Source organism: Dermacentor albipictus, chromosome 1 (assembly GCF_038994185.2).
Source record: "Dermacentor albipictus isolate Rhodes 1998 colony chromosome 1, USDA_Dalb.pri_finalv2, whole genome shotgun sequence".
Taxonomy (NCBI): Eukaryota; Metazoa; Arthropoda; class Arachnida; order Ixodida; family Ixodidae; genus Dermacentor; species Dermacentor albipictus.
Window position 1 is genome coordinate 489,061,435 of NC_091821.1, and position 26,205 is coordinate 489,087,639.

Here is a 26,205-nt window from a genome sequence, read left to right on the forward strand (position 1 = left end):
GCTCAAACGAGGAAAGTGCATGTCAGGAATAAATATTTTCTTATTATTCGCCACTATACACGAAAGACACAACAACTCTCGCGGACCCATCCTGTGGGCTACATGGTAGTTAGGGTTATAAAGTTTCATATCCATAATTGTTTTTCGGCGCTTCTCAACGTTGAGCAGAAGCAACATAGCATAGAACAAACTTGGAAGTTCGCAGAAAAGCAGTACGATGCGACCAAACGCAGTACTGCGGGTGCACAACGTATGGTAAATCGTCTATTAATGTTACCGTGGACGGCATTCGATTACGCGCAGACATGACGATACGCTAGTCGAAAAGGTTGAAATGCTGCTAATAGAAAAACACTGACTCCAGGAACTGTCACTTACCTCTTGATATGTGTAAGACGTACATGCGTCGCGGAGACGGCGCTCCAAAGCCCACGACGAAAAACGTTACTTGGAACTGAGAAATGTTCACGCTGGAACAGATGAGCACAGGATACTACCGCCGCGTTAAGCGAAAACGCACACATTGATTGTGGAGGGCACCAATCGTTACACATGACCACAAGAAGGGCGAAGAGATTCAATAAAACTGTGGCGTTAAGCCATGTGACCGACTACGTGAAAATCAGCGCAAAGTGTGCATGCAACAGACAATGCCAATTCGACTGGGTAACCGCAGTCACTGCTCTCTTCTACAGCAGGGTTTACAAAATATTAATAATAATAATCTTTATTTCAGACAACAAGGTATCGGATACAAGGGCAAAAGCAGATGTGCTCTGCCTGACGGGACCCAAGGACCCGAATACACACACTCAGGGCATGCAGCAACAGAAAGAACATAATACACTACCGTCACATACATCACACAATTTTATGCAAAGTAAACAGCCGAACATGCTACAAGCTTTTACAATCTTAAAGAAAAATTAGTACAAATGAGGAACCCTACGGTTATGAAAAATTCTGTATGCACAACCTTTTGATAATTAGGACAGGAAAGGAGGTAAGCTTTAACATTTCTTTTGAAACAGTTCACGGGCACACATTTCTGAATAATTTCTACGGCCTGTGTATGTTGGTCGAGAAGACTGGGAATTAGGTATGAAAGCATTTGGGTTCCTTAGTTGGTCCTTACAAGTGGAGTTCTGTAATGGTCGTGCCTTAATTTGGAAGGCACATTACTACTAGAGTGCAATTCAAGATATTTATAAGAACCGAGCTTGATTTCGTTATAGATGTTAGAAAGCAATTTCAACTCATATAATTGATTCACGTTTAGAACAGAGTGTTCAAAAAAGTACAAACCTCTATGGTCGTTGTTCGAGAGATTTTAGACATATCGTATCGCTTTTTGTATAATGTTATCAACCTCATAAAGTTAGTTTTTGTTGTGGACCCCCATATCAGTATGCAGTAGTGAAGATGTGAATGCATTATAATGTAATATAACTGCCATATGAGCCATTTGGGAACAAGGTTTCTAATTTTATAGTGCACACAGAGTGACCTAGGTACTTTGGCATGAATTTTATTATTATGGTGGGACCAACTCAAGTGTTCTTCAAGAAGGACACCTGTAAACTTGTAGAAAGAAACACGTTCAATTGCATTGTTTTCAAATGTAAGTTGAAGTTCAGAATCATCAGGTTTGTTGCGTGCTTTAAATACAATAACCTTGGTTTTATTTACATTTATTACGGGTATATTTATGTTCAACCATAGCGACAATTCTTGTAACCATGCATTAGCCTCGACATGTATATGATCGAGATGCATACCGTAAAAAACTAACCTGTATCATCTGCATAAATAATTATTGCAGGAGTTCTAGAATGGCTACTATATCATTAATATAGATAATAAAGAATATTGGACCTAGAATAGACCCTTGTGGTTTGCCATATATAAATTGTTTCATTTGTGACTGAGGGACATTCAAACATGTATACTGAACGTTACCGGAAAGATAACTACGTATCATATTTAAGGTAACTCCTCGGAATGCCATGAAACGGCAGCTTATAAATTAAAATATCATGTTTAATAGAATCAAATGCCTTGCAGTCGTTGCAGTAGTGTTGCAGTACTCGGTCGAGCAGGTTCTTTACTCTATGGCTCGGCTTTCTCGACATGTTCGGAGAGCGTAACATACGACTGATTCGGTTACGCCTTGTGGTAAGTGGTTGTGCGCAGCTGTTCGGATCCTCTGCCTATCGCCTTGTCACATTTCCTCCCTACATGCTTGTGCGGTCTCGGTCGTCGATTGCAACGTCTCCATTTGTCGTTTTCATCAGAAGCTTGAACCAGAGTGTGGCAGTTTTATGTTGCTGGCTGGCACGTTGTCTTTACGGAAGAGCATGCCCTGAAAGCAGCCGTGGTAGAAAGTTAACATTCTACGATATTACCATGTAGTACGTGTTGAATTGTGTGTTGGTCCCACTTATGTCCGGTAAGAGGCATCCCGTTGAAAGCATCCTTCTGACATTCATAGGTATAATGTTTGGGAATTTGTTTATATCCTAGAAGTTCACTCCTGTGGGTGTCCGAAGGTTGTCTTAAATAGGATGTCAAGAAAATAATGTACCCATGTTATCCACTGGACGTCCTAAACGGGACTTGGACGTTCGGTTCTTATCGGTATGTCCAAAGGATGCTCGTCGTCTAATGGGACATACCACCGTGGACTCGAACTTCGTCCACGAACGTGAGCAGCCATCGTCAGGCTAGTTCCAGCTGTCATCAATGGCACTTATGATTTCCAGTTAAGTAACCATCTACAATATTGTTACCTGTATGTTGGGTGCAAGCAATCCAAGGCGTCAGCGATGTGTGGTATTGGGCAGACGTCTTTTCGCGCAATCTTGTTTAAGCGGCAATATTCGACGAAAAAACGCCAGGAACCGTCTTTCTTTTTCACAAGGACGACAGGTGAAGCCTAAGAGCTGGCTGGTGGCTCGATGACCCCTTTGCGGAGCATTTTGTCCACTTCTAATCGGATGACTCGACGTTCAGCATGCGATACACGATAGGGAAGCTGACGAATAGGATTCATATCTCCAGTGTTTATACGGTGGTGAACAGATGTTTGGCCTAACGGCCTGTCGCCGAAATGAAAGATGTCACTCTATGATTCAAGCAGGAGTCGTATGTCCATGGCCTGTGCAGAGGTGAGGTCAGGTGCAATCATTTTCGCGAAGTCATCCGTTCAGGAACCAGAGTTGTCAGCTGCAATTGGCGCTAATAAGCCACTCTCGTCATTCAGGCTCTCAACGTCAAATTCGCAACCACTAGAAACGCTGGCCAAGAACTTGCCGGCCGGAAGCATTTGAGGTCACAGGCTGAAATTAAGAAGCGGTAGAACGACGTCGTTATTAGTAACCGTTACCAACGTATGCGGAACAGCAACGTTCCGGTTCAAAAGCACGTCGATGATGGGGTAGAGCACATATTCACCGTGGGTAACCTGTGGCTGTGCGGTCAAAGTGACGTATGTAACTGCCTCAGGTGACAGACGCACATGTTGAAGAGAGCACAAGCCCCCTGGGGTGGTACTCGGAGCATCGGCGAGTTGCGGCAGTTCTGAGGAACGCCGGTCACGCAGTCGATGAGAGCAGAATGAGTGGGCAAAAAGTGCAACCCAAGGATAACGTCGTGAAGGTAGTTGTAGATCACAGAAAAGAGTGCAGAAGTAAGGCGGCCGGCTATAATTAAACGCGCAGTACACGCTCAAAGAACCAGCACGCCGCCGTCGGCCACAGGAAGCACTCGGGCAGCTGCTGCGGTGAGGACCTTCTTTAAACGTCTGCGTAGGCTAGCACTCATCACCGATACGTGGGCTCCAGTGTCGACGAGTGCTTGGACAGGTACGCCGTCTATTTTGACGTCAGTTACACTTCTCCTTGTGGATAAAGACAGAGGATTTGCGGCAGTAGTCGGCAATGCAGCACCACCTCCGAGGGCTGCCTTTCCTAGTTTTCCGAAAGAGTGCAGCCAAAAGCCACAGGGGACAAGAGGCGACGTGGCTGCTGCGAACGGGAAGATGGGTGACGTGTTTGCGGTGACGAGAGTGGTGTTCGCGCGGTGATGGTGAGCAGCTATACCACATGTTACGAGCTGAGTTGGCGGCGCTGTTAGACTCCGCGGTGAGGGAAACATTGAGGGTATTTCCATCAAAACGGCTCAGGTTGGCCGGCATGCGAGGTGTCGAAGGCCACGAGTTGCGACAGTATCGGGCGACATGACCAATGCGGCGACAGGTGAAATATATTGGCTGGCCGTCCGCAGTTCTCCACTCAATCGGGTAGCGATAACGTGGAGAGCAGCGTCGGGGTGGAGCGAAAATAGTAGAAGGCCGTTCGTTAGCTCTGTGATTGGCGACAGCACACACAGACTGTAAACCAATGTTTTCAAGTTCCTGGCGAACGATGGCTTGTACCAGGGGAACTGAAAATGTGGTAGCATCAGGGCTACGCGAACAGAAAGCTGCGGGCGCCATCGCATCCAGTTCACGTCTAACGATTCGCACCACGTCCTCTGATGTCGACGCATGCTGCTGTGCGGGTTGATCTTCACACGTCGACGTTGCGACAGTATTGGGAAGTCTGGCGAATGGTTGCAAGGCACGTCGGATTTTGGCTTGCTCGAATTGTCGGCACTCTTTAATGATTGCGTCAACTATAGAGCAGCTCTTGCACATGAGCAGATTAAACGCGTCGTCAGCAATGCCCTTAAGCACGTGCCCGACCTTCTCAGCTTCTGCCATGTCGTGATCGGCTTTACGACAAAGTGCCAGCACGTCCTCGATGTACAAGACATAGGACTCCATGACGGAGTGGGCACGGGAGGCGAATTCCTGCTTTGCGGCAATTTTATGGCCAGCTTGTTTGCCAAACAACTCTGTCAGTTTCTCTTTGCATTGGCCCCACCTGGTTAGCTCCTGTTCGTGGTTTTCGTACCACACCTTTGCCATGCCCCTTAGGTAGAACAACAGGTTAGCTAGCATAAGCGTAGGGTCCCATCTGTTGATTCCACTCACGCATTCGTACACGGCCACCCACTGTTCAACGTCGGCGCCATCGGTCCAGCAGAAAGTTCCAGGATCCTTAGGTTGCATAACGACAACCGGAGGTGATAGCGACGTAGCTGGCGACGGTGATGTTGGAGTCGGCAACGACGTTGATCCCGCGCGCTCGCCGTCATTCATGGTGCGGACGGTGATGCGACGTCCACTGCGAAGCTCTGTTTCCAACGGTGGTACCCCGCACCTCAACCAATATGTTACGGGGATGTTGCGAGTATGTAAAAACTGTATTTACAATATATAAAGGGGATGAGTCAGAATAGCTAAGATGGCTGACCGCCAACAACGCGCAGCAGCCAGCGTCTCTGATCTTCTTCTTCCTCTCTCTCTTCTCTCAGCCTTCGGTAACAATATATTTTGCCATTTACCGATAGAAAATATTTGTGGGCACTTATGTGTGTCGGGTGCAGCGGTGGCGTAGAGGTAGAACACCCGCCTCGCGTGCAAGAGGTCCGTGGTTCGAATCCCGGTGCCGGCAATTTTCCACCGGATAAAAAAAAAAATCCGCGTGTTGATGAAATTGCACAAACAGGCCTGGAGTGTGGCCTGATCCCGGTGACCAGAACCGGTAACGCACTCCCTCACCAGAGCAGGATTGGCCACCCTGGTGCAGTACTTGGCCACAACCTCCTATATGAACACAACCATCAAACCCCGGCCCTCAGTCCCCAGCAGCTGCGAAGCAACTGACCATGGCGGCGGTCAGACCAGCGGCGCAGCAGAGGGCGCTAAGAATCCCTGGCTCCGGACAGGCCGCCATTGGAATATGAACCTGGCAACGTTCAACGCTAGAACGTTATCTAGTGAGGCGAGTCAAGCAGTGCTATTGGAGGAATTAGAGGGCAGCAAATGGGATATAATAGGGCTCAGTGAAGTTAGGAGGCCAAAAGAAGCATATACAGTGCTAAAAAGCGGGCACGTCCTGTGCTACCGGGACTTAGCGGAGAGAAGAGAACTAGGAGTCGGATTCCTCATTAATAAGAACATAGCTGGTAACATACAGGAATTCTATAGCATTAACGAGAGGGTGGCAGGTCTTGTTGTGAAACTTAATAAGAGGTACAAAATGAAGATTGTACAGGTCTACGCCCCTGCATCCAGTCATGATGACCAGGAAGTCGAAAGCTTCTATGAAGACGTGGAATCGGCGATGGGCACAGTGAAAACTAAATACACTATACTAATGGGCGACTTTAATGCCAAGGTAGACAAGAAGCAGGCTGGAGACAAGGCAGTGGGGGTATATGGCATAGGCACTAGGAATAGCAGGGGAGAGTTATTAGTAGAGTTTGCGGAACAGAATAATATGAGGATAATGAATACCTTCTTCCGCAAGCGGGATAGCCGAAAGTGGACGTGGAGGAGCCCTAACGGCGAGTCTAGAAATGAAATAGACCTCATACTCTGCGCTAACCCTGGCATCATACAAGATGTGGACGTGCTCGGCAAAGTGCGCTGCAGTGACCACAGGATGGTAAGAACTCGAATTAGTGTAGACCTGAGGAGGGAACGGAAGAAACTGGTGCATAAGAAGCCGATTAATGAGTTAGCGGTAAGAGGGAAAATAGAGGAATTCCAGATCAAGCTACAAAACAGGTATTCGGCTTTAACTCTGGAAGAGGACCTTAACGTTGAGAGAATGAACGACAATCTTGTGGGCATCATTAAGGAGTGTGCAATGGAAGTCTGTGGTAACTCCGTTAGGCAGGATACCAGCAAACTATCGCAGGAGACGAAAGATCTGATCAAGAAACGCCAATGTATGAACGCATCTAACCCTACAGCTAGAATAGAACTGGCAGAACTTTCGAAGTTAATCAACAAGCGTAAGACAGCTGACATAAGGAAGTATAATATGGATGGAATTGAACATGCTCTCAGGAACGGAGGAAGCCTAAAAACAGTGAAGAAGAAACTAGGAATCGGCAAGAATCAGATGTATGCGTTAAGAGACAAAGCCGGCAATATCATTACTAATATGGATGAGATAGTTCAAGTGGCTGAGGAGTTCTATAGAGATTTATACTGTACCAGTGGCACCCAAGACGATAATGGAAGAGAGAATAGTCTAGACGAATTCGAAATCTCAAAGGTAACCCCGGAAGAAGTGAAGAAAGCCTTGGGAGATACGCAAAGGGGGAAGGCAGCTGGGGAGGATCAGGTAACAGCAGATTTGTTGAAGGATGGGGGACAGATTGTTCTAGAGAAACTGGCCACCCTGTATACGCAATGCCTGACCTCGAGCGTACCGGAATCTTGGAAGAACGCTAACATAATCCTAATCCATAAGAAAGGGGACGCCAAAGACTTGAAAAATTATAGACCGCTCAGCTTACTGTCCGTTGCCTACAAACTATTTACGAAGGTAATCGCAAATAGAATCAGGAGCACCTTAGACTTCTGTCAAGCAAAGGACCAGGCAGGATTCCGTAAAGGCTATTCAACAATAGATCATATTCACACTATCAATCAGGTGATAGAGAAATGTGCGGAATATAGCCAACCCTTATATATAGCTTTCATTGATTACGTCATGGAGGCATTACGAAATCAGGGTGTAGACGACCAGTATGTAAAAATACTGAAAGATATCTATAGCGGCTCCACAGCCACCGTAGTCCTCCATAAAGCAAGCAACAAAATCCCAATAAAGAAAGGCGTCAGGCAGGGAGATACGATATCTCCAATGCTATTCACAGCGTGCTTACAGGAGGTATTCAGAGACCTGGATTGGGAAGAATTGGAGATAAAAGTTAATGGATAATACCTTAGTAACTTGCGATTCGCGGATGATATTGCCTTGCTTAGTAACTCAGGGGACCAATTGCCATGCATGCTCACTGACCTGGAGAGGCAAAGCAGAAGAGTGGGTTTAAAAATTAATCTGCAGAAAACTAAAGTAACGTTTAACAGTCTCGGTAGAGAACAGCAATTTACAATAGGCAGCGAGGCACCGGAAGTCGTAAGGGAATACATCTACTTAGGGCAGGTAGTGACGGCGGATCCGGATCATGAGAAGGAAATAATCAGAAGAATAAGAATGGGTTGGGGAGCATTTGGCAGGCATTCTCAGATCATGAACAGCAGTGTGCCATTATGCCTCAAGAGAAAAGTATATAATAGCTGTGTCTTACCAGTACTCACCTACGGGGCAGAAACCTGGAGGCTTACGAAAAGGGTTCTACTCAAATTGAGGATGACGCAACGAGCTATGGAAAGAAGAATGATAGGTGTAACGTTAAGGGATAAGAAAAGAGCAGATTGGGTGAGGGAACAAACGCGAGTTAATGACATCTTAGTTGAAATCAAGAAAAAGAAATGGACATGGGCAGGACATGTAATGAGGAGGGAAGATAACCGATGGTCATTAAGGGTTACGGGCTGGATCCCAAGGGAAGGGAAGCGTAGCAGGGGGCGGCAGAAAGTTAGGTGGGCGGATGAGATTAAGAAGTTTGCAGGCACGGCATGGCCACAATTAGTACATGACCGGGGTTGTTGGAAAAGTATGGGAGAGGCCTTTGCCCTGCAGTGGGCGTAACCAGGCAGATGATGATGATGTGTGTGTCGAGCGAGCTTTAGAACAGAGCGTAAGTACATGCACACACTTGTACAATCACACAGTAAACGTAAATGGCGGTGACACCTTAGTTGTCTTCAAGCAAATTTCATAAAATTCGTATTTAAGTTTGCTACTGTATTTTTATTTTGAATGACGAAAGCCGAGACGTCAACTTCAAAAATGCATATCATATTTCGTTTGTTTATAGCTCATACCACGCTGTATTGTTTATTTCGCCCTGAGGGCATTTATAAAGATAATTGCTGATATTCTCCGCCTAGCCAACAAACACCGTCTGACGCCATACGTACGTCATTGCAAGGTGTTCCGCAACGGTGCTATTTCTGCCTTTGGCACCTACGTAGATGAGCTATAGAGGGTAACGTATGTAAAATGACCCTGACGTCCCTGACGTCGCAATTAGTGCCGCAGCAAAAATTTCGAGCCTGCTATGTAAGAACATGAACATTCTTCATGTCGAGGGAAACTACTAGGAAATACATGCACGGGAAAGTACTCTTTAATCTTACTGGAACAGCTGACGGCCCAACCAGGCGGTAGAGCAAGCATATAGCTAATTCGCCTGGCTAGTCAAGTGATCGCCATTCGGACCACAGCATGTAGTCTGTACCGGCCAGTCTGCTTTGTGCAAAATTTACAAAGGGATTCACACATACTTAAGGTATTCCAAGCATAATACAGTTAAATTGCGCTTGAAAATACCGGTTTATGTCTGGTTGATGCCGTTGCACCTGTCTGGACAGGTGCGCCGAAGACCCCCACCACTTACGTGGGCTGATAGACGTGACAAAGCACACATGCGATGGTGCTGTCGTACCTACGTGTTTGGGCAGCCTTTTGTGTCAATTGCTAGCGCACGTGTAAGTTAACTGATGGCAACTAGCCTCACTCAAGGTTTTGGGTGGACAAACAGCAGACACGTTTTAGCTGCCACTCCCTGAAAAACTTCTCGGTCATCCCACACAAAGCATGTACAGCCACATGGGACGTTGCTATTTCGAACCTAAAGCGGTACCAAGAATAACTAATCAATTTAGCCGGTTCTTACGCCGCTACAGACAGCACTAGCAAGTCGGTATGCGAAATATGTCATATAATATCTAAGTGTGGTCGCATGGCTACAGCGAATAGACGATGCGTCAAATATTTGCGACACCCACATCTGGCCGCTCTGGTCACGCGTTTCGATCATTTCAGGCTACCGCCAAAATAGAGGGCATTCGGCGAGATTGCCCTTAGGGCGGGTCTGGCAGCCGAACGTGGTGCGGAAGTGCTCCGTTTCCGTGATGGCGTGGCACACATGTGACCGGCGTATGGGCGTCGTCTTGGAGGCAGTGCGCGAACAGCTGATGTAGCAGTAACTCATGTAAAAGATAGCGTCGTCCGAAAATTCCTCGAGGCCCTGAAGCCTGATGCCGTGCGCGTGCGCCTGAAGCTTGCTCTTCTGGAACGCCTTGAAAACGACCTCGAACGCCAGTTTCTCCCAAAAGTCATCCTGCGTGCAGGTTTCGCCAGCAATGTTTCCCGAATCAATGCGTGCTCAGTGCTACATAGGTCGGGGGAAGCTTATTAGCAAGTGCATGAGAAATGATGTGTCAAACCCTTTGCTCCCGTAGGGAGACGTGCTGCAGATATTTGTGTTCAAGACACGCCACTTTACGTCGTTCCGGAGCGTTACACTCACTCAGAATCAAGGGCTTCGGTTGTCCCAAGCTCAGAGTTTCGCAGGCGGTAATCTGGCATTGCCATACATCTCAGCTTTCGGTCGCACTAATCCTCCCGGGGACCGTTTCAGTTCCCAATCACAAAAGCAGCACTTAGAATGCATGTGTCCTTGGTGAGGGCTATGTGTGATTGACATCGCGTGGAGTAGAAAGAAGACGCGGACGGCTAAGCAGTGCCGAACTATGTAAGCGATATGCGAAGGAGAGGCTACAGCAAGAAAAGTGTGAGTGCCTTACACTGCGTGATTGCGTTTTGCAGTAAATAATGCCCTTAATTAATAAAGGGACAATCTGATATCCACTGGTTCATAGAAATTGCTACAGAGGAAAGGTTTTTCTTTCGAGGAACCCGTATGGTTTGCTTTGTAGCAATTGGTACGAACGGGTGGATGTCTGATTTTCCCTTTATTAATTATCTCCACCTCGCGGTTTCCACAGAACTACTACATCAAATAATGCCCTTGCACGTTCCAACGGCGCCCGGAGGTGGAACGCCTGTTGTTCAGCAACAGTGAAGAAACCACGGTCACGCACCGCGAGCATCCATAGTTAAAATCATGAATTGTTACATATTAAATTCTGGGATTGGAGTGGAAAAAGTTCAATTTCGCATGATGAACCCACCATGTGATTTTGAGACAAGGCGTAGGGGTGGTCTCCGGAATAATTTTTACCACCTTGGATTCTTTAACCTGCACCGAATTCATGATACACGGGCGTCTCTGCATTTCACCCCCCATTGGAATGCGGCTGCTGTGGCCCGGATTTGAAGCCGCGACCACATGCTTAGCACAGAAATGCCACAGCCACCAAGACACCAGGGCAGGTTGCCAGAGTCGAAACCCTTGCAATACAATTACCGAGACGCCAGGGAACCGAGGGCTTAGATTTAGTTTTAAAAATAAATATTTAGTAAACAATGACGATAACTTTGGTAACTTTTATATGTACATAGTCAAATTCTTCTATCAGCCGACGTACGTATTAAAACTGGCTGGCAGACTAGGCACTCTTGACTTTAGCGCTAATTATAATTTGGTGCATTCGTCCGCGGGAGTAAAGGACACATCACGGCTCACATGAGCTGACGATCACACTTAGAGCTAAGCAGCTAGCACAGTCAGTAGCAACAGTGAGAACATTCTCGATGAGACGCAAGTCTGAGGCGTCTCATCCCCAGGAAAGAAACTTGCTCCTGCCTCAAGCCACACATAATGCAAGAACACGCGTGGGCAAAGTGCAGCCAGGATGATTCTCGTGATCGGTTCTAAGCTTACAGCTAGCCACTTTGCAAGTGGCGTTGACTTCGCCCGGCTGGCCTTTCAGCGTCGTCGCCAATATAGGCGTATTTTTTCAGGTGTCTTTCGGATTTATCGGAGGTTTTGGAAGTCGGCGGCATAAGTTTACTGAACCCGTGGCCATTATAAGTGCTGTAGAATGAGCGCACGTTGGCAATGCGACATTAGTATCAGCCAAATCATGATTTGACCGCGGGGAGTGCTTTGTTTACTGCGACAGTAGTTGAAAGCTCGAAACTGGATCTCTTGTTTCCGTCAGACCCTCGATTCGGCTGCTACAGCGATGACGATGGTGGCCGTCACTGGGGACGTCGAGCCGCCACCTCAGCTTCAGCACTCACGTTCAGTTTACGGCGAAAAAAGAAATGCACATCCAACGCACAAATTTGAAATCTATATGAAGCGAAGTTTCCGTAAAGGCATTAAATGAATGCTATAAAACGGTTCATCTTTCGCACACAATTTTGCAGCATAGCGGTTACTTACTGGAGCTCGAGAAGACACGGAGGACCCGGCTACATGAGACACGCGACCGTACGCTATCTCCCTGATTGGCACACTTTACCATATATTGCACCATATACCTTGTTTACACGGCCATCAACCGATTCAGTATGCGCGCGAGAACCGCGAAATGAAGGCACATAAATATTCGCTTCCATTAAAGTAGTATGCACTTGAACGCGTATATTTGTTAAACGCAGAATATTTAGGGAACGTTTGTTGTATGAATGTGTAATTTTGCACATAGCAGAACACAGCCGGTTATTGGCACAGTTATGAGGATAGTACAGATTACGTTATACATTTAACGTCAAGTGGTTATGCCAGTGCTGTCGTGTGTGTAAGCTATTCGGAAGCACAGCCATGCAGTAATGGACAGCTGAAGGATTCACGAAAACAGTATCACTTGAAAAGGAAATTTTCCACTACGGCCAGTGCACTGCTCGCGAGGAAGAGAATCTAATACCTAAGCAAACCGGCTTATTTGCCACTGCATCTGTAGCAACAAAGCAGCATTAGTGACCGTCTAGTAAATCTATAAATCGTGATGCAACACCCGTATGTCATTTCGCCGAGTCATCAATATATCTCTATAGCAGGTTCATAGGTGCATCTATAAACCTGCTAACAAATGGTCGCACGGTAATCGATGGTTTTCGTTTTAGAGCTGTAACACCGAAGTTGTCACATCCATGACGCGTTCCATGTGATCGTCGGCATAACAGCTATAAAGGACGCGACTGCACTCTTGTGCGTCTAGATGGCAGCGCTTTCAAGCATTTTTTTAAGACCACAATCTTCATGCATGCCGTAAGAAACATGTAAACTGGACGCCATAGCCAATCCTTCGTAGTTTTCTTCTTTTTAAGCGCATGTCGTTTTGCTCTTTCGAAACAGAATTGATAGCGCCGGTATGAAGACGCGCAAGAACGACGTTACGGCATGTTTTTTTGTAACTCATAGAATGCCTTCAGACAACAGAAATAAAAAATAAACACCCTAGACATAATATAACACAAGCAAGTTTGTTGAGTGTTCCTGGGCATGCTCTACAGGTTTTCAAACGTGACTGATGTCCTAAAACAAAATTTTAAAATGCTGTACAATGAACCTTTACTGAATAGCTAAGAATTGCTATTTGGTCGAAGGTGCAACAGTCTACTTTCATGTATGCTTCTGGTTGTGTGGAACACACGGTGTATATAAATAGCATGTACAATAACGGGGAATAAAGAAGGAAATAATAACGGTGAACTCTGCTGTGATAAATACCTATGAAAGTGGACCAAACACCATTCGTATGGAAGCGTCTCGTTTGCCCTGTATTTCGCGATCACTTATTCATTTTTAGCATATTCTAAACAAGAAAGTAAAGGCTGCCACTACGGCTAGCCTTTATTTATCCTTTCTGCCGCCACTTCCATAAAATTAAATTTATTTTCTCTACTTAGTTCTTGACTTCATTGTCTGTTCCCTGCAACGTTTAAACATGTGGCCCATCAATTTCTCTGGTTATTCCCGGTGACCGCCTAGCAACTGCCTGGAATCTAGCAGCTTTGATGTAGAGTGCTGAGACAGGTTATGAGGGCTTATTGGCCTGCGTTTGTTAGCCTGTAGGCACATTCATGTGCGGCCACCTGAGGTTTATTGCATGTACTATATCCTCCGGCATCGCCGCAAGCACAGCAAGGCTTAGGTTACACATACATATACGTCGTGCTGCAATTTTAAAGCCACTCCTTTGGCGTTATGGGCGCACTGACTTCATATGACTGATGCCTAATAACGGCACCCTGGCTTCTTCCGATGGTCCTCGTTTCTCATTATACGCGTATAAGTACATAGATACTTTTATGCGGTCATGTCCCGCGCTACCGTGACCCCTGAGAAAGAACAAAACATGGCGCGACCACCAGTGCGCAAAAAAAAAAGAGAACGATGAACTACATTGGTAGGCCACACAGTAGGCGAGTTCCAATGCCAGAACGTCATAAAGAGCTGCAAAATCTGCAAAGGGATGTGACCAACACGTGATGAGGTAGGACTGAATGCACAATGGCGTTCGTGTCTGCCGGTGGTGTACGTTGACGATCTGCTCTAACGACTATACCTGCCATTTTGGGCAATAAAATGAACATTCATTAAGCGGAAAAATGATTGCGCTCAGTGAATTTCCCGCGCTATCGGTTGCTGTTACGTTGCCTCGCGACGTGGCGTCCTGCATGACGACTGTCAACTTCGAGTGGAACGTAGAAAAAGTGGGCACCGCAGGGCTCACCTGGCTCTCCCTGGAGAAGAAGCATTGCACCATGGCATCGTAGCGCTCCATGGGGCTTCTAGACATCCAGGAGCGGAGCTGTCGCTGTTCGTTGAACTGGACGCCGACTGTGTCCAGCATTTTGATCTGCAGCTGTGCGTACAAGGCCCCGAGGCCTGCGTAGTTCATGGCGGAGGTGCCTTCGTAAACGTACATGGGCTTGAACAGCAGGCTCATGGGCACCGTGATGCTGTTTTGATGATAAACGTAGCGCGACATGGACGGGTCAGAGTTGGCGCGGTATTCGGCGTACGCCGTCCGCCTGTCGGACTCGGACGTGGCCGACGAAACGTTTGTGATCAGGTCGAACAGTTTCCGCGACAATGCTTTCTGACTTTCGATCCAGTTAGCCACGAATAAGTTGCCCATCGCGGGGAAGTCCTTGTAGAGCGCAGTCAGCTTGCCCGGGTACGCGCTGATTCCTGTAATCCATATGGTGCGCTCGACGTCCGACACACGGATCCTGAAATCACCTTTCGATTTGTCGTCCATCCAGGTCGTGTTGTCCGTGAGCGCCAGCATGGCGTCCTGCAAAAGGGGGCCTTGTTACTTTAGCCTAGCTCCACATATACCGCTTACTCAAAGCTACAGGGTTCAGCGGCTCGCGTCCTTCAGGCAACAAGGCTTGCCTTTGGATGCGAGTCAAATAAAGACTTCATTCTAGTCAACGTTTCAGAAGCGCACTTTCGAACAAATGTGTGCTTCATGAGCTAGAAAGGTTCAAATAGAAATAAATAATCTACATGTCTAAAACTAAAGAGAAACATGTATTATAATAGGACATTTGCGTTGCAGATGAATTCTGCAAAAGTCGAGTTGCAATAAATCTGTAAAGACCATCCGTAACTTGGTTGTCCCCGCAGTGGGTGTCATTGTCCCTTGCTCCGGATATCCAGCTTGTGTCGCCCCTTCTCTTTCTTGGAATCGTTGAGCAGCTGCCCGACTGGGGAGCCACCACTGCCACTCCGAAAACCTGCTTTTGCTTTTGGATATACCAGTCGACTCTCCGTTCCCAAGCTTTCAAAACGTGTATTCCTCGCCTCCACCAAACCAAAGTCCCAACAAGTGTTGGCCCAGGACATTTACGTTCTTTTCGAACACTAGCCATGAACCATGGTGCTTCTACTCCTAGTGACAGAGACGACGGCGCTATTACGCCCCCTGACATCGCCGCAGGGCTTCAGCATCCCGGCTAGTGGCCCAAGAATCCCCGAATATGGTTTATACAAGTAGAGGCGCGTTTTCGTCTCCGATGCATCGCTTCACAAACAGCCAAGTGCGTGCACATCATCGCCGCGCTCCTCTCCGACATCGCCGTTGCCATAGACGACTTGCTAGCCCGTACGGCTTCGGCCCCAGCGTACGACGACCATCAGAGCACACGCATGGTGCTGGCGGGTTCCGACGAGTCGAGTCTCGATCGGCTAGCTGCACTCGCTGACCGCACATGCGACTGCTCGCCTGCGTCGCAGCTACCTATCACCGCTGCGAGAGTCTCAAAGCCAGGAGATCGACTCTCGCGCCTGGAGGAAACAGTTGACCGCCTTACCAATGCTCTGGAGAAGCTGAAATGCACTGGAGCAGCTGAGGATAGGTAGCAACACTGGTGACCAACTTCGGCGCAACCATTCACACCTAAGACTCCGGCATGTGGGGTGGGGGGGGGGGGTGCCTTGAAGTGACCGCCCGTCAGTTCGTTGACCTCTTGCTCTGGAAATCCAGTATGCCTCTCCGTGGAGATGATTGCCCCCTAATCTGTCTTGGAAAGAAAGCGGCTGCCCGTCTGAGGCGCCACCACTGCCACTCGGCAAACCTGCCTTTACTTTTGAATAAAGCTGTCAAGCTGTCAAAACGTGTATTCTTTGACTCCAACCGAGCTCGCGATAAATGTACTAGTGCAACGCAGAAAGCAGTGCAAATTGTCTTTAGCTGCTTCTAAAAAATGCCGGTCAAACACAACACGTGATCCCTTTAATAGGCTTCCCATAACATTGTGAACTGGCAATACAGCACACGTCTGTAAAGGGACATCATCGTGTTCTTGACATTTTCGGCATACTCACTCACGAGTAGATTGACTCGATGTTCCACCATACTGACATACAGGCGTGAGATCGAGTGCTAGCGAGTGACGAAGGTTGTGAATGGACAAGCGTGAGAAGGAGGGTGCGCGCGAGTGCCTTTCATTGGGCGCATGAATGTGAGTGACTCCTGTGGACGACTGGGAGTGGAAGTTTACGCGCGTCATTGGGTGCCGGAATGTGTGCATTGAAGTGACTGTAAGCGTGATTGAGCCCTTCAAGTGAAGCCGCCACATCCCCATCTTACGGGGGGCAAAAGCACGGCAGTCAGCGCAGCTTATACGTTTCGGATCGTCGTATCTTGCCGTGCGTGGTGTTGTGCGCATCCAAAAATGTGTTAGCTGCTCGGCTGTTTTTTAGAAAGTTGATGTAAAAGTAGTTGACACTTTAGCGTTATCCTTGTCATTTATTTATTTATTTATTTGTTTATTTATTTATTTATTTATTTGTTTATTTATTTAAGATATTCCCAGTCTATACTGGGACCATAACGGGTGGGCACTATATATATGTACATATACAAAGAACGCTCATCATGTTAAGGATCAAATACATGTATAACATCAGCTTTGCACTTCACACATAAACAATTTACACTACATAATGTATAAACCAAATACAAGTACATGCTAATTTTTCAAAATTAGAATAAAATGGCAATTTAGGCATTCTGTGCTGTATACACGACTATTTACACAGGGTACAAGTACATGGCGGTTTGCATTGTCTAACCATAGCACTAGCAATTTTAACGTGCTAGGAAATTTTTTTTCAATTTTTAATTTAGGTTAGGTTGCAGGTACGTTTGCACATACAGTTGCCCTTCCTCATACTATTGTGACTATCGCATACAACCACATATTTCTGGCGTATTGAAACTTTCATTCATGTACATCAGTTATCCTGAAAGGCATGTCACTCGGCAACGCTTTTCCGCGTAGCAAGTTGTTTCAACGCTTCGTTGTAGCGCGGTCTAATGATTAATTGGTAAAGGGCCCTTCACCAGGTCTGGCAATCTTGAGCTGAGAAGCGCAGAGCATACATTGCGCGATAACAATCGTGTCTTTTGTAAAGCATTATATCACTACGCGCCGCGGGAAGATCTAAAATTTCACACCAAACGCCGTCTTTCCCTCTCCTCGCAGCCGCCTCGCCCAAAGCTGGACGGTGACGTAGCCACGGGTCCACAGTGTGGCATCACTCGTTGTGACACGTCACTTCGAGAATTATTCAAGGCAACATATGTTATTTGTGCGATCTGTTGCTTCAATTGACGAATTGAAGTTTAGAGAAATAATAGAACACACAAACGAAATGTCTGCGTGTTTCTTGTTGTATTTCGCATCGAAGCAAGATAGATGTACTTCCGCTTCGTCTGCTTGTTCCCACGGTCGTTCAGTCACGTGCGCAGGTACCGAAACAAAGCGATTTGCTACCGTGTTCCAGCCCGTGATCATGCTCTTCGATTCTCTTTGTTCTGCCCCAGTATACGTGTAGTACTGAATTATACCGCTAGTGTTATGTCCTTCTTCATAGCGCACGAAATCGTATGCTGCGCAAAACGAGACATCACTACTGCTCGCCCGCAGCGCCATCTGCGAATAGGCGCAGCGCTGAAAAAAGTAATAAAGAAAGCGAGGAGGAAAAAGAATGAAGGCGGGGCCCGTGACGTAGCTTCACGCAATTCTCGAAGTCCGGTATGGGAGAACTACAGTTCACTGTAGGGAGAACGCAGGGAATCAATTTTGCTTGCGGAGGATAGAAGGGGTTAGTTGAGAGAGTGTCTCGCAATGCAGCGGAGCTCGCCTTGTGAAATCATGGGTTCGTGGCACTGAAATATTTATATCTCGGCTAATAATGAGTTGATTTAAAGTATTTTTTTTTGTGTCAGCGCCCTCCCTATAGGACACGTAACAACCTCCAGCATATAACCAAAATTTGCTATGGAACCTGGGGGGGGGGGGGGGTGCTTAAACGTTCAACTTGGCCCTATTTAAATTTGGATTGATTTCGCTTTCATCAACTAGGGGCTGTATAACGTAAAACTATTCCACTATGTTTATATTCCAATCTCCTGACGTCAAACTTGCGTAACCACCGATGCAAGCACCGGGCGGTCACCCGCAGTGTTGTCTGAACACACCAATAATACGCTCTCCTCGTTTATAGGAGGTCACTTGTTTGTTTTCAAAATGAATAACGTTGCCTGCACTGAGCGCCTTGTCTTATCTAATTGGCTCACAAGAGGCGAGGAGCACGCTCAAGTGGAGACGGATTCGATGGGGCCAAGCTACTGCACGGAAAATTGATGACCGGATGAAGAGGAGGCGTGCCGGAGTCTGCGATCGCTTCGCTTTCCCTTACTTAGCTTGTGATGGCTGGTCGAAAATCATGCAACGGAAGGTTAAGAATGCCACCGAAAAGGATCCTAGGCAAATAAATGTTGGCTGAGCTAGGTCCTAAACACGCCGAAAGTGCTCGAAAACGTTACATTGCCACGCAAAAGTTTTATTATACGCAAATAAGCCATTGCTCTCCGGCGGCAGCCATCTTTTATTCCTTTCGAAAAGGGGCAGCCTGCGGCTATTCAGAAGCAAATTCAGTTTTTTTTTCGGCATATTATTGCTTCTTTAATGCGTACACGTCACTTTGACGCAGTCAGTTTTCGCGGTTTTGTGACGTCGCGTGACAGGCAGGTGAAGTGGGTGCAACCCGAAACATTTGACCAATAGCCGGGATCTAATGGCGAAAAGCCGTCGAATCAGAAATAGCTGTTTTTCTTTTTTCTGTCAAATCATGCATAATCAGTGTGTACAGATCATATCAGATGGGGAGGTATCGCGGTTTTCTTGACGTCGCGTGACAGACAGGTGAAGTGGGGCTGGTCCAAAAACGTTTTTGACCAATCGCGGTGCGCTGATTGCAGAATTGGAACAGAAAAGTTTGGAATAGTTTTACGTTATAGCACCCTAGGTTACCTTTTCCTTAACAAGTCGTATTAGACAAGCTATTGATTCCGGATATTTTATGGGTGCGGTTTTTTTCTATTCCACGAAGCCATTCGATACCATTAACCGTGACGCCTTATGAAACACATCTGGGCCCGTATTGAGGAAACGGTCTTATGCTAAGAGCGTTCATGGCAGGCAATAATGGTGTAGGACATATAATTAGCGAAGGCGAACAGCCAATGAGCAACCCTTACGAAGGAAAAGCTTTGTGAGTTCGACCCCTGAGGCGTATGTCATAACTGGTCGTACGTTAAATCTGCTACGAAGTTATTTGCGTGGCAAGGAAGAGACATCCTGAGTGAAAAATTCCTTTTCCTAGACGCATAACAAGCAACGGCGCACATCAGCGTATTATTTTAGGCTCTCTACCTTTCGTTATATATAATTTAGCTGTTACTAATTACATTTAATCACCTCATAGCGTTTTTGTGCCGACGATGTTACATTAGGAATGGGCAGTAAGAAGCTATCTGCTTTAGTTTGACGTGGATGATGTTCAGCAACACGTACTAAGCTTGTGCCGACTCCATTGTTTAATTATCAGCCCTACAAAAAAATATTCAGCGACAATTACGACACTCCCTAATGCGAAATGTGAGTGCAGCTGGATACGTGTTTTCACTTCGCGATACATTGGCTGGCACGGACAATAATAATAATAATATTTGGGGTTTTACGTGCCAAAACCACTTTCTGATTATGAGGCACGCCGTAGTGGAGGACTCCGGAAATTTTGACCACCTGGGGTTCTTTAACGTGCACCTAAATCTAAGCACACGGGTGTTTTCGCATTTCGCCCCCATCGAAATGCGGCCGCCGTGGCCGGGATTCGATCCCGCGACCTCGTGCTCAGCAGCCCAACACCATAGCCACTGAGCAACCACGGCGGGTGGCACGGACAATTTCTCATGTGCTACACGTTGCAAACGGAGCGAAGTGTTGCACGATTGCTTGGCTAATCGGAAGATCGCGAGAGGAAACGCGTGGGTGACGCGGGTGCCATTCACAGCAGCCGCCGCGGGCAAGCTACGCTCATGCAGCGCTTGGCTACCATACAGACGACGGGCGCTACTCTGGTACCATCTCATAGACGTCGCCGCCGGAAAGCACCACCTGCGCAGCAGTACGCTTTCCTCCTCACGCTTTCGCCATACCCTCCTCCTCCACTTTTCTCCGGGCACTCATTCCACTCCCGCCACATTTTTTCATCCTCCGCCCCACTCCACCTTCGCTCTCGTCATTCGTTGTTCTCGTTCACTCGGTTGTGAGGGAGGACGCCGACGCTCGCCCCGCGAATGGGCGCCTATGAGCTGCACTCTAAAACTAAATTTGTGGTTTTCACGATGTGTCGGAGACCGCCAAATGTTCTTCTTGGCATATTGCTTGAAGGTCATTGCAGAAGTATTTCTGCGTACGATGATGTTAGTTTTCTTAACGTTAAATGACATCCGCACCTTAAGTACTGAGATAATATCGCAAACGTCAAGAAAAATGTTTATGGTATTAAGGTGGTAAGTAAAACTCGCTCTTTAATTCCGTAAGCCTCTGGCCACACTGTATTTTGGAGTGGCACATAATCGTATTACATATGGTACTATCTAATGGGCAGATAGGTGTGAATGTCACCTCTCACCAGTACGCCAGTACATATGCAGAGTCAAGTCTTTCGTATTATTCAAGGTCAACTTTGTATTTTTTTCACCATCGCACTTTTGCGCGCTAGTAACTATTTACCTGTTAGTTACAGCCCTGAAATTATGTTCTATACATTACCGCGACATAAGTTACGTCATGAGTTACTCATTATCCGTCTGCCGGAGAACAATGACTGCACTGAATTTGCGCACAATAATCATTTACTTCTGCTGAAAACAAATCGCAATAATAAGAAACTGACATGTGCTTTTTCAGTTAAGCGAACGTAAAGTTTGCCGACATTGTTTATATCGGTGCCACCATAAGGTCTATTAAAAATTACCTTTCAATGATTTATTCAATATGTTTACCTTTTGTATAGCTTCTCAAACTGTTTTCTTTTTTTTCTTATTAACCCTGCCAAGAGAGAGTGTCTAAGCTTTTTGGCATTGTCTTCTAAAACTATTTAATGTTTGCCTGTATTATATATGCCTATAATCACATGTACAGCCGCAATAAAATATACGCGGCCCACGGCTCCGGGCGCAGGAGTGGCTGCGGGGCCATACCGCGGCGCTGCTATCTCCATCGAGCACCTGCTTTGAGGGTGCACCGAATGACGCCAATCTTCGCTCTCAGTCTCGTGCTTCCAGGTCACACGCTTGATAAATTTCAAGTGCGGCGTTCGGCTGTTTCGCAGCTGACGGTCAGCTAGAAAGAGGGTTCGTCAGTGTGCGCTTGCCTTCTCCCCCGCGCCAGCTCGCATTCAGTCGTTCGCCTAAAGCCCCAACCAGACGTACGCGTTGGAACGCGTCCGCGCGCGCCGCGCTCACTCGACATCGCATCGCACCCGGCGGAGGAAGATGGCGCGCACCGAAACGGTGCAGGAGTTGCCGCGCGTTTCGTCGCGGTGATTCAGTGCAGCCCAGCGTACGCCTAACGGGGTGAAGACGGAGACGACGAAGGGAGCGAGCGGACGTATCTCACGTGGGTTCCGTGTTTTTTCTTTGAACTGCCGGATTTTTGACTCGCACCTTAATAAAAGTGCATCGACCAGGTGCATGAAGTTGTGTGGACCACCGGGAACCCGAATTCCGAGGTAGGGGACCGCTTTTTCCGAATTTAGAGGAGTTTTGTGTGCCGAAAGGAGCGACCGCCGCTGGGCCTAACGTCGACTTCAGCCTTGGCCGGGGCAGCGGTAGGCCCAGCCCGCACTTCGGTGAAGCCGCCAGCGGAACATCGAACCATCGGTGATTACGCAAGTGAGCATTGACCTAAGATGATTACCGCTATGCGTGTAGAGGTGGACGGCATCGAAATTTCTCCGGACCAGTGCACAAGATCGCAAGGCTGGAAAACTGCCGGTGAGAAAGTCAGGCACAAAGGCATAGGCAAGATAGGCCTAAATATCGTGTACTTCAAACGATCCAAGATGGCGCCAAGGCCACGACTGATGTCAACAGCCGGAGCAACAACCTCGGCGGTGGCGCCACTGGCAGTGATACACGTCACTCAACGGCGAAACGTATAAACCAGGGCAAATTGTTGAAGGCCGCGCGCATGCAAGAATTGCCGCGCGGCGACATAAAGATCGTGTTCCGACCACGAGGCGGGCTCCACGTGAGCGACGTGGCCCGCGTTGAACTAAGTCATGCAATTGCGGCACCGGCACAGATCCCCGCCAATGAAGCAAGTGAAGACGTCGTGTGCCCCAACCTACAGCGAAATATCGTAGTGGTGAGCACCTCCAAGAGAGAGCACGCCGACCAATACGCTGCAGTAGGAAGGATCGACATACGTGGCACGGCGCACGAAATAAGTACCTACGAAGCGGCCCCCCACGGCACGGTGAAGGGCGTCATAAGGGGCATCCCGCTCGAGGATACGGCCCAGGAGATTCAATACAATGGTGTGCACAAGCATAACCCAACGGCCCTACAGGCAAAACCAATCGGTAAGACCCAATCAGTCGTCATTGCTTTCGAAGGGCACAAAGTACCCAATTACGTGAGATACGGTAACCTGCTCACGGAGTGAACGTTGCACAGAAAACAAATCGACGTATGCCATGTGTGCGGAAGAGTGGGCCACAGATTGGACGTGTGCCCGGATCCTTCGAACACGATCTGCCGAGGGTGCGGAATCTCCAGCCCCGCCAAAGACCACAGATGTGTCCCGAAGTGTGGCCTGTGCGGAGGCAAGCACCTGACCGCGGACAAGGCCTGCAAAGCCCGCTTCAAGGCGCCCTACGTCGTCCGCCGGCGACGCTGGGAACGGCGCCGAGCAGAGGAAGAAGACGCCGGATGGAGAAACCGAGACAAGAGAGGTCCTGCAGGCGGACCCCGCCGTAGCGCCTCCAAACAACGGGACCGGTCACACACGCCAGGCCACAGCAGCAACAACAGTGGTGGCGGAAACGGCCGCTGCAGTCGCTCCCGATCGAAGACACCATCCGGGGGCGGCAACGGCGGCGGCAACCGCCGCTCGCACTCCCGGACCAGTTCGAGATCCGGGGCCAGTTCAAGGTCCCGGAGCGAGTCAACCGGACGCCGAGGGATCGCCGAGAAAAAGGTGGGCTGGACTAACAGGTCTCCCGTCGCTCGAACCAACGACACCGAATTCCCACCGCTCCCCCCCTCCACCCCCCTTAACTCACAAGCGAATCCGCAAAAGGATAGTAGCGAAGTGATAGAACTTAAGAGGATCATAGAGCGCCAAAACGCTCAGATCCAGGAGCAGAATGCCCAAGTACGGGCGCTTATTCATAAGATCGAAACGCTGGCGAATAACGGCAGCTCGGCTAATTCAAGCCCCCAAAACAACAGCACGGCGGCAAACAACGCCGCAGGCTTGCGCAGATTGCCGCGGAGGGACCCCCCCCCCCCCTCGCCCCGCCTAGGGCGGGCGGCGGGAGAGGCTGGGGTTACGCAACGTGCATCAAGTAATCAAGAGGCGATGGACGCCGAAATGAGCCCCGCGAGCGGAGAGGAAGCGGTGACCACTGAGACCGCGACCACGGCAACGACACAGATCCCGCGAGAAGGAGAGCTGACGGCCATTTTGGCCGCAATTTTCCAAATTAATGAAAGGCTATGCAAAATGAACGGCCGACTATAGGCTCTCGAGAGTCAGCCACACACGCGATCGGTGAAGCACAAGCGCCTAGCGCCAAAAGTAGCCTCAACTTCGGTGAGGAACCGCTTCGCGTTCCTGAAAAAGGTGCAATCGCGCGAATTGCGCCTTTTCGCGCGATCGCGAAAAGGCGCAATCGACTCGAGACGTCCGGAAAAGATGATGGAGAAGCCAAGTAAGAAATACAAGACGAAAACCGGGGCCCTACCACCGTAGATTACTAATGGAACTGCCGCCGGATTCGCAACAAAGAAGCGGAACTATTATTACACATTGACGGGCAAGAAAATAAGCCCGATGTATTTGCTCTACAAGAAACAAACAGGAAACGAAGACTCCCAGGGTACGTCACTTACACGGACCCCACGGAGAACGGAACGGCGGTGCTCGTCCGCAGCAACGTGGCGGCAACTCAAGATGTCACGGCGCAGGGTGGGTGCGAGCACACGCTGGTCGAAATTCATGCGAGAGAAATTGGCAGCTCGGGCAATTTATTTGTAATGAGCGCGTACTGCCTGCCGTCACAACGGCAGTGCGAATTTGACCGCATCATGAGCCAGGCGAAAGGGCTGGCGGGGACCAGGCCGCTCCTGATCCTCGGCGACTTTAACGCCCCTGACAGAACTTGGGGCTATAAGTTTCAGTCCTAGAGAGGAAAAGCATTGGTCAAAGCAATGGAGGATCACGAGATGGCCCTCCTGAACGAGCTGGACGTAACCACCAGAAGAGGCAATAGTGCCGTGAGAGACACCACGCCAGACCTGTCATGGTTATCGGGAACGCTAGCCGTCTCCTGGAGAAGCGAAGAAGTGGACCTGGGGTCTGACCACAGCGTGATCGGCATGACGATCCGAGGCTGCCAATATCGGGCTGTGCTGGGGACGGCGCGGATCACGGATTGGGACAAGGTGAGGAAGTTTACCCAAGCACAAGAAGAGGCGTCCGAGGAAGAATCGGGACAAGCTGAGACGCAAAGGACCTACACCGAATGGGCAAGGGACCAGAAGAAAGCCCTCGATAAGTTTACCCAAGAAATAGCAACAACGTCGCAGACACCGTACGTGGACGCCAGAGTGACCCACATGTGGGCGGCCCGACACTCGTTGACGCGGCGGTGCAAACGTCAGAGACACAACAGAAAGCTGGCCAAGCGCATAGCAGTCTTCAACAAACAGATCGCCGAGCACGCGGCCAAACTATGTAAGGAAAATTGGCTGAAGACCTGCGACGGCCTACAGGGCAAGCTACAGGGCAAGCTTGAGGCATCTGATCGACCCGCTGAAAGCAAAACTGCGACCAATCGCAACCTCACCAAAGTATTGAACACTACAAGGGAGACGGCCGCAGGCTCCTGGAAGACCTGAAGACCAAGTACCTAAAGACAGAGAAAGGCCAGTACCCGGTGCCCGAGAGGTACGGAGGGCTCGACCACGAAGAACTGGACCGGCCGTTTACCATGACGGAACTGTGGACAGCGATATATGACAGTAACAAGAGAAGTGCACCCGGCGGGGATGCCATAACTTACAAATTACTCGGTAACATGAGTGTTACAGCTGCCTGCGGCGGCCTCCTAGAGCACATTAACCAAGCCTGGAAGAGCTCGCAGTTGCCGAAGGAATGGAAGGACGCCGAAGTCCGCTTCATTCCAAAGCCCGGCAAGGCCCTCACGATAGACAACATGCGGCCCATCTCCCTCACATCCTGCATGGGGAACGTGATGGAGCGCATGGTCCTTCGCCGGCTGCAGAAGCACCTCGAAGAAACGGATCAGATGCCAGAGACGATGTACGGCTTCAAGCAACATCTCCAGCACCCAAGACGGGATGATCCAACTCCACGA

At 48.5% G+C, this 26,205-nt stretch overlaps 1 protein-coding gene and 1 long non-coding RNA gene across 6 annotated transcripts in view; one reads left to right on the plus strand and one right to left on the minus strand.

Annotated features, from left to right (window-relative positions):
* LOC135912830 (endothelin-converting enzyme 2-like) overlaps positions 1–26,205 on the minus strand; it is a 147,488-nt gene that overhangs the window by 58,625 nt on the left and 62,658 nt on the right. For 3 of the 4 annotated variants that reach the window (XM_065445405.1, XM_065445386.1, XM_065445381.1), the window contains 2 exons: positions 14,465–15,031; positions 9,733–10,155 (listed from right to left, as the gene is read on the minus strand). In XM_065445405.1, coding sequence (XP_065301477.1) covers positions 9,859–10,155; positions 14,465–15,031 — 864 coding nt within the window. In that variant the 3' untranslated portion in view covers positions 9,733–9,858. Of the gene's footprint in view, positions 1–9,732; positions 10,156–14,464; positions 15,032–26,205 lie in introns of those variants that run through there. The other variant, XM_065445395.1, reaches the window with a different exon arrangement.
* Positions 1–26,205, plus strand: part of LOC135912853 (uncharacterized) — an 81,060-nt gene that overhangs the window by 17,914 nt on the left and 36,941 nt on the right. The gene's annotated exons all lie outside the window — the stretch shown is intronic.